General features: G+C 35.7%; 2 protein-coding genes across 6 annotated transcripts; both read right to left on the bottom strand.

Annotated features, from left to right (window-relative positions):
• Positions 1-5,948: 5,948 nt before the first annotated feature.
• Positions 5,949-9,120, bottom strand: LOC103330552 (zeaxanthin epoxidase, chloroplastic-like). Of its 3 annotated transcripts, none has more exons than XM_089051923.1 (10): positions 8,624-9,118; positions 8,103-8,265; positions 7,946-8,020; positions 7,760-7,860; positions 7,512-7,627; positions 7,211-7,422; positions 6,982-7,073; positions 6,714-6,828; positions 6,491-6,594; positions 5,949-6,315 (listed from the first exon to the last, which is right to left on the bottom strand). In XM_089051923.1, exons 1-10 carry the CDS (start codon positions 9,049-9,051, stop codon positions 6,258-6,260), a joined length of 1,464 nt encoding a protein of 487 aa, XP_088908049.1. In that variant the 5' UTR covers positions 9,052-9,118; the 3' UTR covers positions 5,949-6,257. The 3 variants fall into 3 exon arrangements, with proteins under 3 accessions (XP_088908049.1, XP_016649632.2, XP_088908050.1); XM_016794146.2 differs by having other exon boundaries at positions 8,103-8,494; positions 8,624-8,764; XM_089051924.1 differs by lacking the exon at positions 6,491-6,594 and having other exon boundaries at positions 6,157-6,315; positions 8,624-9,120.
• Positions 9,121-9,989: 869 nt separating this feature from the next.
• On the bottom strand, positions 9,990-15,765 carry LOC103330506 (protein EMSY-LIKE 3-like). Of its 3 annotated transcripts, none has more exons than XM_008233095.3 (10): positions 15,311-15,765; positions 13,503-13,711; positions 13,304-13,413; positions 12,903-13,176; positions 12,586-12,804; positions 12,401-12,469; positions 11,183-11,425; positions 11,026-11,094; positions 10,870-10,933; positions 9,990-10,473 (listed from the first exon to the last, which is right to left on the bottom strand). In XM_008233095.3, exons 1-10 carry the CDS (start codon positions 15,336-15,338, stop codon positions 10,451-10,453), a joined length of 1,308 nt encoding a protein of 435 aa, XP_008231317.1. In that variant the 5' UTR covers positions 15,339-15,765; the 3' UTR covers positions 9,990-10,450. The 3 variants fall into 3 exon arrangements, with proteins under 3 accessions (XP_008231317.1, XP_008231318.1, XP_088908051.1); XM_008233096.3 differs by having other exon boundaries at positions 12,586-12,789; positions 15,311-15,659; XM_089051925.1 differs by lacking the exon at positions 15,311-15,765 and having other exon boundaries at positions 13,304-13,450; positions 13,550-13,686.
• Positions 15,766-16,550: the final 785 nt, after the last annotated feature.

A 16,550-nucleotide genomic window follows, 5' to 3' on the forward strand; every position in this document is an offset into this window, starting at 1 on the left:
GTTTCCCGTCGTCTATTTCGATTTTTGTAGTAGTGTTTCTTTGGTCCTTAGATGAACGTGTATGGAATACAGTGGTTCATGGATTTTCTAAACCCACAAAGAAGATCGGAAAAGGAGATGAAGAAACCACAGTCCTCAAAACTAGAGAGGAGTGGACCACTGCAGAAGTCACACACAACACTAATAATCAAAAAGGGTTAAATGCTTTATTTACTGCTGTCTCTTCCGTTCAATTTGAATATATATTTGGTTATGATACTTCTAAGGAAGCTTGAGATATTTTGCAAGTTACTCATGAAGGAACAAATATTGTCAAGGGAGCCATGCTTCAAATGCACACTTTACAGTTTGAGACAATCATGATGGATGAGAATGAAACTATTTCTGAATTTTATGCTAAACTTTGCATCATTGTAAATGCGTGTTCAAGTTTAGGTGAAAAAATTCCCGAAGATAGGGTTGTGAAAAAGATTTTAAGATCCTTGCCTCAACAGTTTCAACCAAAGATCATGGCTATTGAAGAGATTCATGACTTAAACACCTTAAAAGTTCAAGAACTCATAGGGTCCATACAAACTTATGAGATGAAACATCTAGCTCCTAAAAAGAGCAAAAGTGTTGCTTTTAAAGTTGTGAATGAAGAAGACGATTGGCATTCAAATGAGGATTGTAGTGATGATGAATTAACGATTCTCACAAAATGATTCATGAACTTTCTCAAGAATCAAGATCCAAGGAGTCGAGATTCAAAAGGTATAAATTCTAAAAATAGGTTTGGTGACTATACTGATGGTATGTTTAAATCTCGCAGGTCAAATGAAAAAATCTAAGAGAAAAAGGTCCAATGTTTCGAATGTGAAAGCTATGGACGCATATCTTCGGAATGTGCCAACACCTTAAAGAAACAAAAGGATGGGAAGAATAAGGCACTGCATACTACTTGGAGTGACAATGATTCTGACTTTGAAAATAATGAGAAGGCCATTGTGCTTATCAAGATCGTAAGCTTGGATGAACCAACGAAGAATGATGATGATTGTGAAGATATGAATATTGAGTATATCATGAACAAATATGATGATTGGTTGGCTGCTTCTCAGAAACTAAGCAAACAAAATGAAGAGCTCATAAAATTCATTGCCGTGTTGAAGTTGAAAAATTGCAAGATTGCAAACAAGTTTTAATCCCCTGACGCAGATTCCGAAAAGGTAAGTGCAAGTATGAACGAAAAATTGATGTCTTTGTAGAAAAAATTGACTGATCAAAATAAATTAATTGCATATCTAACTTTTGACAACAAAGCCCTTGAACTTGAACTTAAAAATTCAAAGGAAATGATTGTTTCTTTAACCATTGGTGCAGAAAAAAATTGACAAGATGATTACCATGGGAAGAAGAGATGGTGACAAACAAGGCTTGGGATTTGAACCAAATAATAAGTCTGCCGCTCATGAAGTCAAGAAATTCATTCCAATTTGTCACTTTTGTGGAACTTGTGGCCACATAAGACCAAGATGCAATAAACTTCGAAACGAATTTGTTAGTTTAAATTCTCATGTCATGGGTGGAAAAGTAAGTATCCAACATAAGATTTCAAATCTTCTGAAAGAGGTAAAACACTTATCCAAACTATCTTCTTTTCATTGTTTTCCATCAACTAAGACAAAGTTAGTTTGGAGGAAAAATGAAAATCATAATTCTATGTTTACCTCCACTAATGTTGTGCATGAACCCACTGCTTTAGAAAATTTGGATCTTAAATGTCTTGTTGCAAAACCTTGATATAATCTTCGATTTGACACTCTTAGGAAGTCTTTAGGTATTTGTTATTTTGAATAATTGTTTGTGTTTTGATGCATGCCAAAAGACTCCAGCTATTCTCTTCTTTGTTTTTGTAACATAAATTAGATTACATTCTAAGTACTTTGTTCAGCACGTGCAAGGATTGATAAGCGATATCAATCCTATTGATGTCTGGAAGTTTTTGTTGATCTTATATTGAATTTTTGGCGATGGATCACCCTGGGCAGATTAATATTGGGTTTATGTCTCACATATAGCACATAAACTCTAATCTTGCTTAATAATTTTGAATGAATCCTCACTTTGCCCTTGTCTTGAACTAGATTTGCATTGTACTTTTTGCTATTGAGCTCACAAATTTATAACATCTCTTTAATTAAAAATAAAGTAAACTAAGTGCTTGATCCTTACCAAGTAACCGGGCCTCTTGTCTAACCAACGTCGAGGTTTGCGTCAAAAAGCTTTGATCTTGTACACATTGTTCCACTTTGTAGCCTACATGACTCGGGTTAGTACATCCTAGGGGTGCTTTAACACCCATTGTCTTAAAGTCAACTGAGTCGAGCACATTGATTTAACACACATTGGTCTTGTAGAAAACTTGACAAAGTTAGCATTTAAAAAAAAAAAAAAAAAAAGTGAAAGTGGTCACCTCTGCATGCATTTTGTATGTGTTTTTCTATGTTCTTGGCTTGTTCTTAGTTGGACTTTTTCTTTGTTATTAGGCAAGTTTAATCACATAACATGGGATTAGGCTTTGATATTTGCTCATTTGATGGACTTTATTTCTTACAAATACTTTTAATTCTCCATTTTATAATCATTGTGTTTGATTAAACCTTTGTGATTTGATGTGCCTTAAATCCTGAAAGACTTTGCTTCAAATGCTCCTAGATAGATATTGGTATTAGTTGTGCTTGTCTATCCTTTTGCATAGTGTTTTCACGTGCTCATGATTTTTTTTTTTGTATGAATGAGGAGTCTTGGTATAATGTTGGCAAAGTCATTGATGTTTAATTATGTTTCTTTTATTTTCTAGTTTTAATTTATTCCCTTTATTTTTTATCTTATTTTTCTTAGGTGCTATAATTGTCTTCATTCTTGGCATATCTTTAGGGGGAGAGTTATTGTTCAAGTGCACAAGATGATATGATCGTGTTTATTATTTTTCTTTCAGTGGTAGTTTTTAGTTTTTGTTTAAGTCCTTAAAAAATAAAAATAAAAAAAATGATTTTTTTTTTTAATTTAAAAATTTCAAACATAGTGTTGTTTTATGCTTCTTGTTTAATTGTAGCTAGGCTTTACTTCATGTTGCACCTCGAGTTTCGCTTGAATATCATAATTATTGAGAAGGACACATGATAAACTGAATCCAAGGATTGTAGTGCCACTATCAATCTTATCAGTTGCAGACTTGTAGCACAACATGTTCGTAAGAATATTTCCTTGGAAATATGTATGACAGAATGAAGAGCAGAAGACAACTAAACAAAAAGGTAAGTATCATGTATTATGTTTATACAATTGAACCTAAAATTGTTTATATTGTTCTTGTAGGTGATGAATGGATCTTGGCTATGAAAATGAGACTTGCACTTGTGGCACATTTGGAGTTGGTGAGGTTATTGCTCGTTGCCAAATGGACATCAAAAGTGCCTTCCTTAGTAGTGCTATCAAGTAGCCCCGCATGTTGAGCAAGCTACAATCATGACAAGATAAAGCCCCTTAAATGCTTCATTGGTTAAGCTCTATGCCTTTATATGTTGGGATTGCAAACTGATTTTATCCTCTTATTTTTACTATTATATATGCTCCCTTATGTGCTTTCCTTGCCCTTTGGATTTCTTGACAAAAAGGGAGAGAGATGACTATGTGAAATTATGATAAAAAAGGGTGAGAGATTGTGTTGTAGAATTAAGGGGGAGTGATGTTGTAATTTTTCTTTGAATTACATTTCTTCTCCCACATGCTTCACTGGTTTTGTTGTTTTATAATGTGCAGGGATTCAAAGCTTCGAGTTTAGAGTAGGATTTCATTTGTTAAATCCCATGCAATTTTTTTTAAGTTGTAATAGGTGTTTTGTCTAGAAAATGCCAAAGGGGGAGATTGTTAGTATGAAATTATGTTGGCATTTCCTAGAACTTAGTATTGGTTTGGAAGTGTCATTTAGTTGTAGGTTTGAAGCAAAATTGCTATCTCTGATTTCCAGAAACTGCAGGATTGAAACAGCTCAACAATCCCGAATTCTAGAATTGTGAACACGTATGAGACATTTGATCTGAAGGGTAAGACATGTCATTTTTCATGCACTCATAATACGAACATTTTTTGGAATCTTATATGATTTTATTTCCTTGATCTTCCTTGATTTTAATTAATTAGAATCCATTTAGGAGTGCATCTCATTTAGGCATAGTTTGCAATATCTTTTTACTTATTCTTTCTTTATCTTATTCATGATTTGGTACTTATCTTTTAAAGCAATTTACTTGCAAACCAAGTTTTAATCAGGTCACATTATTAAAGGTGTTGAGATATTCTTGGTAGTTGGCCTAAGAATATTAGGACTCCTTTAATGGTGGGATTATCATAAATTTCCTCTCTTGGGTTTTTACTTTCCTATTGGTTTTGGGCTTTAAGTGTGATCATCATTATAATAGGAAATTATCTTTTTGATTTTATTCAAATCGTGAAATCAAGTAATTTGGTTTTCAACGTGTTTTCTTTCTTGTAAAGAAAAAGTACCTTCATCTTCTTTGTTTGGAGAGTTTTCACGATCATATTTTCAATTCATAAACATTGGAAAACTGAGTTTTTCTTTGAGATAAATCATCAAGTGTTCCATGTTTACTTGGTGATTTATCAAACACTTTTATCATTCATATGCATGTTCGGTGACTCATACGGTTGAGGGCACTAAGACTGTGGTGGCGATTTTCCTCCGGCAAGCTTGAAGCAATCGTGATCAGCAGTATTGCATTCAACATAAGGAGTATCAAAGATCATCCCGTGACAGAAGTTGAGTTACGAAGAAGTAGGTAAACATTATCTAGAATGTGTCTAGGATAAATGTGTGAGTACTTATTGTAATCACCGTTCTATAGTGGATTTGTGTTGGACTAAGGAGTCTCGTGGATTTTCCCCAAATGTGGGGTTTTACCACGTAAAATAATTCTCTACGTGTTCTTTTATTTTATGCTCAGCATGTTTTAGGATTGATAAGTCATATCAATCATGTTACCGAAGTTTATTTTTTGTTTATTGATTATAATATTAAATTGGCCTATTCACCTCCCTTTAGGTCTTTTTTAGTCATCCTACAAGTAATTTCAGTTATAATGTTGGAGGCACCTCCATTCAAACAAATAAGATCTTGAAGTTCTCTAGACTTGTCCAACTAAATTAATTATTGGATTATGATTTTTGTCTGAAACTTTCTTCGGTGGGGGGAGAGGTTTTATGTTGATGATTGCCAAAGCCTGCTTCCATGATCCGTTTTGCAACATTCTCATCAATGGCTTCCATCACCGCCAAAGCACCACTCGAAAGTTGGATTGGGCATCAGTGTTGCCCCTCCCCTCTCACTGCACTCAGGTCCTTCTACATCAAATCCTCTATGCTTTGCTGCCAATGCCATAACAAGGCCCCCAATACCCCCCACCTGCAATCAGAATTTTAAGCTTCCTTTTGCCACCTTTCTCTTCAATGTTAATTAACCTTTGATCAAACAGCGCCTTGTTTTTTGGTTGGAAACTACAGCCTTTGTACACTGAAAATGGAAAGGATTTCCCAGGCAATTGGAAATGGACACGTAGCATAACTAACCATGTGATTCATAGTATTGGTCACAGTACATACATCTTATATTGCCAAACAAATATTAGCGATTGATTTATAAAATATGCATATTGCAAACGTCACTTTGCAATATGCAAAGTTCTATGTCTGCATAGGTTTTGGTTAGTTTGAGTTTTGTGGGCTTGGTTGAGATCATCCTCAATCGTTTATGCGGGCTAGTAGTTGTTTGTATGGTTTTTGTCCGCTTTACTTTAGCTTTTTTAGCCTGCTATTTTTGTCGCCGTTTTGCGCTTGGTGTTAGTTGTATTGTTGAAGGTTATCTAATGAATGAAGTTGTCGTTCAAAGATAGTGGAAAGTAGGAAGCATATGTATATAATATATAAAAGAAACATTAGTTATGGAATTCAGCAGAGGAATGTTTTATCACACAGCAGCATAACAACTAGACTCCTTTCCTACATCCATCTCCGCATCCACTATGCACTCCTCTTTCACGCAGAACTTGATGTGAGTTGGAAAGTCTCTACGTTTTTTATAATGATCAGTGACAGATGTTTTTAATTAAACCCTGCTTCCTTTAAAACATTTCACATTTTTTCGAACAGTAGTTGATGCATTTCTCATAACTAGGAATGAAACAAAAAATTGAAGTCATCTAAGGCTGTTTTCTGTCCTGCACTTTGCATTGGTTTCTCTCTCTTTTGAGGCATAACCTGCAGCAAGAAGAGCAACATGAATGATACATGTATGTTTGTTATCTGTTTCAGATATGTCAAGTTTTTCAAGTGTCCCAGTCGAGGATTTTCAATTAAGATTGTTACGTTGAGAGGATATATATATATATGCAAATGAATTTGACATAGATTTTATTTTTTCTTATTCCTTTACCCATGCCCTGCTGTGATCCAAGCCAAAAATTTTGGCAAACAAATTTGCAGAAATGCACGAAATACAGGAATTGCAGGGTGCGTTATCTGCTGAGTTAAGAGATGCTGCAACCACAAGAACAAAATCAAATGAGCTACATTTATTCTTTTTTTCTTTCTTTTACATGAAAATTAGGAAAAGCTTTGAGGAGGTTGAAGCAGGAATCTGGGTGGAGAAGACTTACAGCCAGAGGACCAGTTTTAAACTCTATGTAAGGTTTGTAACTGGCAAGCATTTTTGAAGCAAATCGGCTGGCTGCAAACACTAAGCCAACACGCCACAATCTTTTGTTTGCATATCTGATTATCATCGTGATGTAGCCAAATTTAATAAGCAAGATTGAAGATCTTTTGATTAAACAAAAGTTTGTAAATTCAGTCTATTTCAAGATATAAACCTAAAACTAGGAGTGTGAGACTGGTTTGCAAGAGATAGGGTTTCCTAAAATCTACCTTCTTAGTGCCAAGACAATTTCTTCCGATATTTGAACATCTGAGTCACTTTCGGAAGCTTGAACAAGCTCATGTATAAGTTGGTAACAGTCCTGCACATACAATCTCCCAGGTAATGACTAATGAGCACATGGAAGCTCCAAAAATACCTTAATTTGTTTCCATTTTTCTGACATGCAGGCTGCATGATGCTGGATGCTAAAGATAAATGTATTAAACGATAACATACCTCAATTGCCATGCAACCCCCTTGGCCAAGATTCGGCTGCATTGGATGAGCAGCATCACCTAGCAGAGTAACACGCCCGGCTCCCCAGGTGTACATCATGTCTCTATCATAGATATCTCTCCGTAAAATCATGGACTCTGGTGTTTTTCGAATTAGTGTAACCACTTCAGGACACCAGTTACCAAATTTCTCGAGGAGCCTCTTCTTTTTACCTGCAACATCAAAAGGCATGATATTTACATTACCACTAGTTAGCAACATAGAGAAGGGAGAGGGAAGGAGGGGGCAGAGAGGAGTGTGCCTTCAGGAGGATCATTGCTCATAGGCTGCTCTTTATGGTTGGCAAACCATTGTATCTTTCCATTCCCAACATCTGTTGCAACAAAGCACTGGTTCAATCCCAAGAAGATCCGGTACCTTCATACCAGCAAAACCAAGATTACTGAATTAAAACATTCATGTGCTTTGTTTATTTTGTGCTGAACTTCCACTTTGGTCCATTCATAAATCCAGTTTGTCATAAGAAACTAAACCATATTTATTACTTACGCAACACTATCAATATATGGTGGCACAAAGTTTGTCACTCCACTGTAGGATGTGTAAGTTGAATATTTTGCTTCCCATTCCCCAAATAATTTTGCGCGCACCTAGTGATGAAGAAACAATAAGGAAGGAAGTTGATAAGTGCATACATACATACATTGGAAATAGTTCAAAAAGGAGATAACTTACCTTTGACCATATTCCATCAGCTCCTATTAAAACATCACCATCATATTGCTGGCCATCTGCAAGGATCACAGTGACCTAATAATCCACAGAAAGAAGTTAGAAATTTGTACAGAGCTGTGAAGAATTAAAGAGTAGATTAGTCAAAAATTAATTCAACCTTGCTAGGGTCTTCAAGGAAGTCCACCACTTTAGATTTGTTTCTCACAATGTCCAACCCAACAGCATTGAGTAAGATATCTTGCAGTGCGATCCTGCATATTACTAGAGTGAGAGGAAGCCCCCTACTTACAGCTGGAGATGAAAGATCAAACTTGGTAATCCTGAAGAAAAAACGAAAAAAGAGAGGATCAAATGCTAACTTGAAAGCGTAATTCTTTCTTTTCTCGAAAATCAGAGTTAAAACAGAACTCAGGAAAAGGTAATGACTAATATCCATTTGCTTTTGCGATTAAAAGAATAAAATAGCTAGCTATTGTGGATATCTTTGCTTATGATATTTGGCAGTTGAGTTATAGGAACATCCTCTGACCACAAGAACTATGAAATCCTCTGAAATTCAAATCAAAATAACTAAACCAAAAAGTTAGTATAGTGATCCATATATAACATAAAAAACTCAGGAAGAAGTACAATTCACTATAATGAAGTAAAGTTACTCAACAATAGCATCAAGCTTACCATTCCCCCGAAAGACCGTCTGCATAGCCAGTGGTCCTATTGCCAGTAACACAACCTGCTTCCTTGATTTGTTTTGCGACACTCTCGTCAATGGCTTCCAGGACCGCCAAAGCACTACTCACAAGCTGAATCGGTCCACGGTGTTGTCCCTCCCCTCTCACTGCACTCAAGTCCTTCTCAAAGACCTGTACTTCAAACCCTTCATGTTTCGCTGCTAGTGCCAAAACTAGCCCCCCAATACCCCCACCTGCAATGAGGATTTTAAGCTTCCTATTGCCACCATTCTCTCCATCTAAGGTCTGCTCAAAACTATTCTGACATCTTACATGATAGCTTCTGGTCTTTCTGGACTGTTTTGTTCTAAAATCAAGAATGTCAAAGGTCTGGTTTTGAATGCATGAATTAATTAAGTACCTGCAATTTGACATTGCTGACCAGAATAGAAAGTTAGGTCACAAGTGCGTGCTCAGGTAGTTGTGGTGTGGACTTGTAGTGGTATTATATTTGACATGACATGAAAACAAGTCAAGATAGCGCTCACAACCATTTTGTGACCAACGAACTTTACTATTATAAAGACGTGTTTCCTTATTCCTAGTAAACAAGTTCCTTAGAAATGAAGCGCATCAAGAGTAAGCTAATGAAGAGAAATATGTCTTCATGGATTTTTTATTTTTTATTTTTTTATAAAAAAAAGTACAAGCAATAGTCTACAGGAGTTTGATTTCACACACATACACATACACACACAACTATGACGTCATAAGGATTCGAACTGAAGATCTCTAGTCTGCAAGTCAAAACCATTTTCCATTGGCCTAGACCCCGTTGGCATGGAATTATTATTAAAACTTCAAAAAAGTCATAATCCACTTCTACATTATAAAAACACAAGGGAGAAAAGAAATTGCAGAGAGGACTGCTTCGAGACTTTTAAAGTGTCAACAGCAGTTCCCTATTTTTAAGCTTAACTTTGATGGTTCAGTTTGCCCTAATTTCTCTTCGTTTTTCTTTTTTGTGATTCTTGGAATGTTCATATTGCATGCTTCAATTTTACCATCTATCGCCCATCAAACATGGTGTCAAACATGTCCAAATTGCCGGTTCAGATAAAAAGAGAAGAAAGAAAAGACTTCCATAGGACCATTCTCTCTGCTGTGCATTTGATGCTTTAGTTTCAACCGTTCTTTCAATCAATCAGAGATTCAAACTTGCAAGGCCTTCTAAAATTGAAAATTAAAACATCACTCGAAGTCGAGAGTGATAGTTAAGGTTGTCTAGTTTTATTTTGTGCACAAAATGAAACTTGTAACTGATGGCTTTTGCAGTGTCTCTCTTGTCGAAGTGAACAGGGAGAACGTTTGGCTAACCAAAATGGTTTTCTATCTTCCTCAAGTTTGCAGTGAACCCTCGATACAGACGCCTCGGTTTAAATCGAAACAGAGACAGGATGAATAATTTACACGACGGCACACTAATCACTATTACACAAGCATCAGCCCTTTCCTAGGTTAATAATGCCCACTATTTAAAAAGAAATTATTGCCCCGCTATAGTAATTCTCATCCTACAATAATGCCTATCCTGAAAAGACCAAAACCCAGAATTTTAACATGTTGGGTTATGTAATTAACATATCATTGTACCAAAAAACTGGCCTTCAACCCAGATCTGTTTCACTTCTGCATCCTAATAGCCTTGCCTATCATATTATTGCTCGCTTCAAGCCTTTTAACCACAAATATGCGCTTTGCTGCTTCAGATCTAAAACCAGTAATCTATCATTCTCGATCCATTGGTTGCCTATGTAAGAACTGCTGGGCACCGTCAGCTGTTTAAAGGCAAAGGTCCTGGATGAGACATCCAGAGAAATAAATTAAAAATAAGTTAAAAGGAGAGGAAGGTCATAAAATTTTGCACAAGACATCAAAGTCCAGTTGTAAGCTACCATTAAACACCCATACAGCATGGGACATTAACCTTGCTATCCTAAAAATCTTAGTCTAACAGATACGACTTATTTGGTGGAAATGGCATAATAAACTTTCACTGGATGCGTCATCAAGAGAGGACACTACTGTGTTTGATGCAGCTTTCTATAAAATGACGAGGACACTAATCAATTAATAGCTTTCTATTTATGAAATTGCTTAAGCGGACTCTAATTGGTGGACACTAATCAATTCATAGCTTATATATGCAGGAAGGTAAGGTTTCAAGAACAAAACAAGATGAACAATAGTTACCGCTTTCACCGTCAGAAATATCAGCAAGCTTTGCAATTGCATCGATAAGTGCTTGTTCATGGTCCTGTTCAAAGTTAATAAATCAGGTTTCCAAATAAGGAAAACCTTGTGATGAAACTTTAAAAATGCAAAAACCAAAAAGAGTAACCTTCTTACTTTCAACACTTTCTTCGCTTTCTCAATTTCAACAGGGTCTGGATGATTTGCACCAAAGACTCTCTCTACCTGTCCAAATTTACCAAAAAAATTGAAGCTTTATTCAGTAAAACAAACAACTTATCGACCATTTGTGGATCAACCTGCTTTTACTAACCTCCTTAATTAAAGTATCAGTGTGAAGTAACTGTATATCATCTGGAGCCTTCTTTCCAATGCCATTCTGTGACGGTGGAAAATCTTTTCTTGATTGACCCTTTGGGATCCCTCTACCTCTTCCAGGAACTGGAACATTGTCACGGCCTACAGATCTGTTAATACCATGACCAGATCCACCATAACCCCCACGATGAGATATTCCAGGATCTTCGCCTACCCATTGAATATCCTCGGGAGATATCTGCATAAGGAATTATAAGCCAGTATAAGGAAAGATGTAAACTGTCTGTAATTAATATACCAATATTGAGTGAGAAAAACACAGGTTGTGATTACAAATTAATGTAGTATTGGAATTTTATATCATGCAGAGCTTGTTTATTTAACTGTGATTTCTTTACTATTATCTGTTTCTCTATTATTATTAGGGTTTCCTTATTGTGTGTGGACTCCAGAAAGAGCCCTTGTTATAACGACCATATTTTGAGTAAAGTCTGGTTGCAATGAACACCTCTCTGTGTTACCACATTTCTGCCGAATATGGAATTTTTTCCAGCACTAATACAACAATTAAAATGTATGAACCCTCAAATTTAAAGTATCCACCAATATCAACACAAGAGAAAACAGTACATTAATCTTAGAGCAGAAACTACCTAGTAGGAGTAAAAGGCAAATATTACTTGGAGCATGGTGCGCAAATTTATGTATCATTAATCAGTCGACAAACCCAATTGGCCAAATAGGGCAATTCAGAAAACATTGGTTAACAGAGAGCAGAAAAGCAAGAAGGAAGAAGAATTCATAAAAGAAAATAATTACTAGGAAGCCTTGTCGGAATATGTACACACACAACATTATGCACTGAGGACAGTACTATAATATAAAATTATCAAGTTGTTTTTTCAAGAAGCAACAAACTTTATTAAAGAATTGATTACTTCATGTAAACTATTGGTAGCCTTATAAACTAAGTGAGAAGTCATTTTACATCCACTATCCACAAGACAACTTATGATCCAGGAAAAAAATCTGACTTAACGTAAAAGTCATAAGTGGTCAAGAATTGACAATTCAGCTTTCAAAAGAGCATCTTACCACTGAAATAAACTTCTGTATTTATAGCTTTACTACACGTAATATGTAGAAAATATGTAATGAAAATCACATGTGGGCAAGAAAATTTCAAATCCCAGGTACAACGCATCAAACATACCTCTGATAGATTAACCCACTCCCAAGTTTCATTTGCAGAATTAATATCGTAGACTAGGGCATGTCGTCCCTAACCAAAAAAAAAAAAAAAAAAACAAAGGAAAAAAGTACGAATGTCAGGTACAAGACTTAACATAGCTTTACTGAAAAATGAACTCCTGTAACACTTATAAGACCAACAGATACCTCAGCTTGATTGTAGTCCGTTATAACAGCTTCATAAAAGTTGTTGTCATCAGGCCACCTAGTCCTTACTTTCCTGCCAATCAAGGGATCATATGTCGTTCCTTCAGCAGGTTCATTGACAATGGCACCGGAAGAGACTCTATTCGAAACTTGACCTCTTCCTGTCGGACCTGAGGAAGGGAACTGCTTCATTGAAGAAGCACCCTGTAAAATTTGACCCTGTGAACATAATGAGACAAAAGGGAAGCAAACAAAGAAATCAATAACCTGCAAGCTTTTCTGTGTGTTTTACTTTATAATGATAATCCTCAACTCACAGGTTTATGTTTCTTTCCCTTGGCTCCCGGGGCTGGGGCTGGGGCTGGGGCTGGGACAGACCCTCGTTTAAGAGTAGATGAAGATGGCTGGTGGGATGCGGTGGCCTGTGGATGAAATGGTGGCGATGGCCCAACAAAGGATTGTGAATGTACTGACTGGGTCATCTTCTGTTTCTTGCGAGATGCAGAGACAGTAGGACTGGGTATTGGATCATGAGCTGCTTGCACAGTATTGTGCATGCCGAGTTGAGCCCCACCAGCCTGTCTCCACTCCCTGATGGCATCACCCAACACAGTACCCATTAAAAGAAAAAAGAAGCCAAGTAACAAAATATACTGAATAGGTCTCGTTTCTCAATTAAAGAACAAAGATTGTATCTTGTTTCTTAAATCTATCAGACCTTATCCTCCGTATGACATCATCTGCATTAACCCGTCCTAGAAGTTCTCTATGCTCCTCGTTTGATAGCCTCAACTCCTTTCTAAGTTCTGTTATCAGACTTTCCTTTTCCTGAAGAAAATACATTTCATGTAGCAGTCATTTAAACCTGATCAAGCAAATTAAAGACATTAGATCGACGAAGAAAAATGATAAAGTACCCAAGTAATGAGATCAGCTTGAGCTTTAAAGGCTCTTAGAACAGAACTGTATGCTTCTTGCTCAAGCTGGTGAATTTGTGCTTCCATGTCAGTATCACCATACATCCTAGGATATGGGACGGAACCCACAGCAGATCTTCCATTCCCTGCAACACGACCCCCTCTGGGAATTCTATTTTGGTGTGATGGAGGAAGATCGTCATCAGTTCCTGCAATTTTATTTTATTTTAGAACAGATGCAAACATAAATCAATAATGAGAATGAAATAAGGTCTGCAGTTTGGCCAGAATTCGCAGAAATTTGGAATAATAAAATTAAAAAATAATATCTTGCGGGTCGCCTATGCATGACAAGCCAGGAGTGATACAATGATCGGATTATTCAACACATAGACACACTCCCAAAAGCTTCTACTTAATAGGTCCATTTTTTTGGACACAACCCTATTTAATAGGTCCTTAGGCACAAATGTACAGGAAAAAGTGAAATTGAAAATAAAACTTCTCAAATCTCTAATTTCTGGAAGAGGTGCAGACCTAAGAACTAACCAAGTTGGCAACTAAAGCAGTTCACTTCTACACAGCAAGCTCAAAGGGATGAGTACCTTCACTAATAGTTTCTTAATTGCAAATGAAGAACACGTTCAAAGAACTCACCTTTAGAGAACGACTCCAAAACCAATTAGGTCCTTGAGATATATCCAAAAACCTTTCCATAACTAAGGTTTTTTTTTTTTTTTTTTTCCTCATAAGATATTGTAACTAAGGTATAGCATAGAATAATGTCCTAACAAAAGTGGCTTTTGTTTAGTAACTGAAACTAAACATATATGAACTTCAAGCAAACATATGCACTGATGCCTAAGAACACTGAAAAAAAGAAGTTCAAAGGTGCACAGAATAAAAAACTAAAATCCACAATATAGGTGCTCTCATTAGGGAGTCAAGAGCTTCCACTATGAATGTTTAAACCACAACATGTATATTTGTGTGAGGTGATATTAGTTCCATATAAAGATATAACCATGCCTAAAAGGATGATATATATATTTTTTTTCTTATTAACTAAATATCATGCTTAAATTTGAACTCTCAAGAACTAGGTTCGATCATTTGTATTCAATTATTAATTCAATTTCTTCAGAAATTTTGGAAATAACATTTCTTAATTTCTATCACAACTTGTCCAAATAAAAGAATTATATCACAACTAGCTCTTTTTCCTAATAATAAATAAATAAAAATCGTGTTTTTTCTCCTTTGTTTTTCATTTTTGATTCTTTGTTAATAAGAAAATAAATTTTTCTTTCACATTCTACTTGGGATGAACTTATCTGAAGCATTCCAAAAGATCATGGATCCCAAATAAAAGCTTACTCGAGGAACCCAAGTTTCAAAAACCAAGAAGAACTAACTTGAAGAAAACAATGTCAAATAACGAAGTAAATTTGAGGTGCCATATATACAGTCTTTGGTATCAAAGCTCCCAAGTTAAATGCTCAAACTCAAATACTATAAAGCAACAACTTGCTACCAGTTCATCAAAGAAGCCTCATGCTCTGTGACAAAGCATAGTCAAAGTGAAAGTGAATATATATTGCTAAACACCATAATTACAGTGGAAAACCCTAATTCGTTCACTGCAAGTGCAACCAACCCCAAAACCCCCAATTACTGTTCTGAATGGCATACATAGATTTTTTGTCCGGAATAAGAGAAAAGCATAACCCTAACCCAAACTCAGCAAAGAAATCACTTCAAAAACCTAATCACCGAAGAAAATAAGAAATCTTTCAAAGTAAGCTCACCGCTGCTATCGTAGGGCTCGTAGTCCATGGGCAGTTGATACCCTCAATCAAAACCAAAACCAACAAAACCGAACACTTTCTACCCTAAACACACTTGCCACCGAATTCGAATATGCTCTTGGAGACTTCTTCAAGTTCCGACCACCCCGAAAGACACCGCAAGATACCGCAACAAAAAGTCGTCGTAAAGAGTGTACCTTTTGTGTTCTACACGAAACGAAAGTCGTGGAGAAGAGGTTTTGGAGAGTGGAGCGAGTGAAATTAGCGGCGGTCGGAGGAGAAATCACTTCCACTGGAGAACCCACACACACAGTCTTCTCAGTATTGTAATAGGCTGCGACTTTCTTTCACTGCCTGCTCCTCTCTTGCCTTCCTTTTTTTTTTTTTTTTGGGGAAGAATTTTGTGTTTCTCGTAAAAAAAAAAAAAATTCCCGTCAACAATTTTCTTTTCTCAAGTAAATTAACAAAGACTGCTATGCACTTACCGGGTATTTTATATTTCGTTAATATTGTTATCTTTTTTTTGTGCCAAAATGTCGTTAATTATTTTCATTTCCAAGGTTATTGTACGCGTTTTATTTAACTTGTTCTACTCGTTTTTATTTTTAGTGAAATAAAATTATGTTTCGAAATTTCAATTATTTTAGGTTAAAATAGTCGTAAAAATAAATTACAAAGGTTTATAAATAATAAAGCTTGTTGGACGCAAATTTTGAGTCTACTGAGTTATAAGGACTCAATACCATTCCTAACTGTTTAGTAAACATCTTTAATGTTTTCCCCCATTAAAGATGGACTTATATATAAACCAAAAGGCTGAGAATGAAAAGATATTTAAAATACCAGAAATTGCTCTAAACCCGAAACCCTTAATGCAAACATTAATAATTGAAATTATTAATTAAATGAGGATAGTATGGTAAATTCACACTTTTTCATATTAAAAAAATTAAAATTAAAAGAAAAATCATATATTGGATCTTATTTTTATAGAACACAACTACCCATTATCTTTTTTAATTCTAAAATAAATTTAAATTTTTTTTTAAAAAAAGCCTCTCGCAGGCACTGAAATGTGTGCGGAGAGGCTAGTAGTTTATAACTTATTTTTTTCTCATTCAAAATTATTATTGTTATCGGTGTTTTTTAGAGAGATGGATGGAAGAAGAAAAATATAGGGAGCCAGGGTTGGGGTGGGCGGTGGTTCTTCTATCTTTTGGATGTTCTTATTTTCTCAATT

Source organism: Prunus mume, linkage group LG5 (genome assembly GCF_029339155.1).
Source record: "Prunus mume cultivar Tortuosa linkage group LG5, ASM2933915v1, whole genome shotgun sequence".
Taxonomy (NCBI): Eukaryota; Viridiplantae; Streptophyta; class Magnoliopsida; order Rosales; family Rosaceae; genus Prunus; species Prunus mume.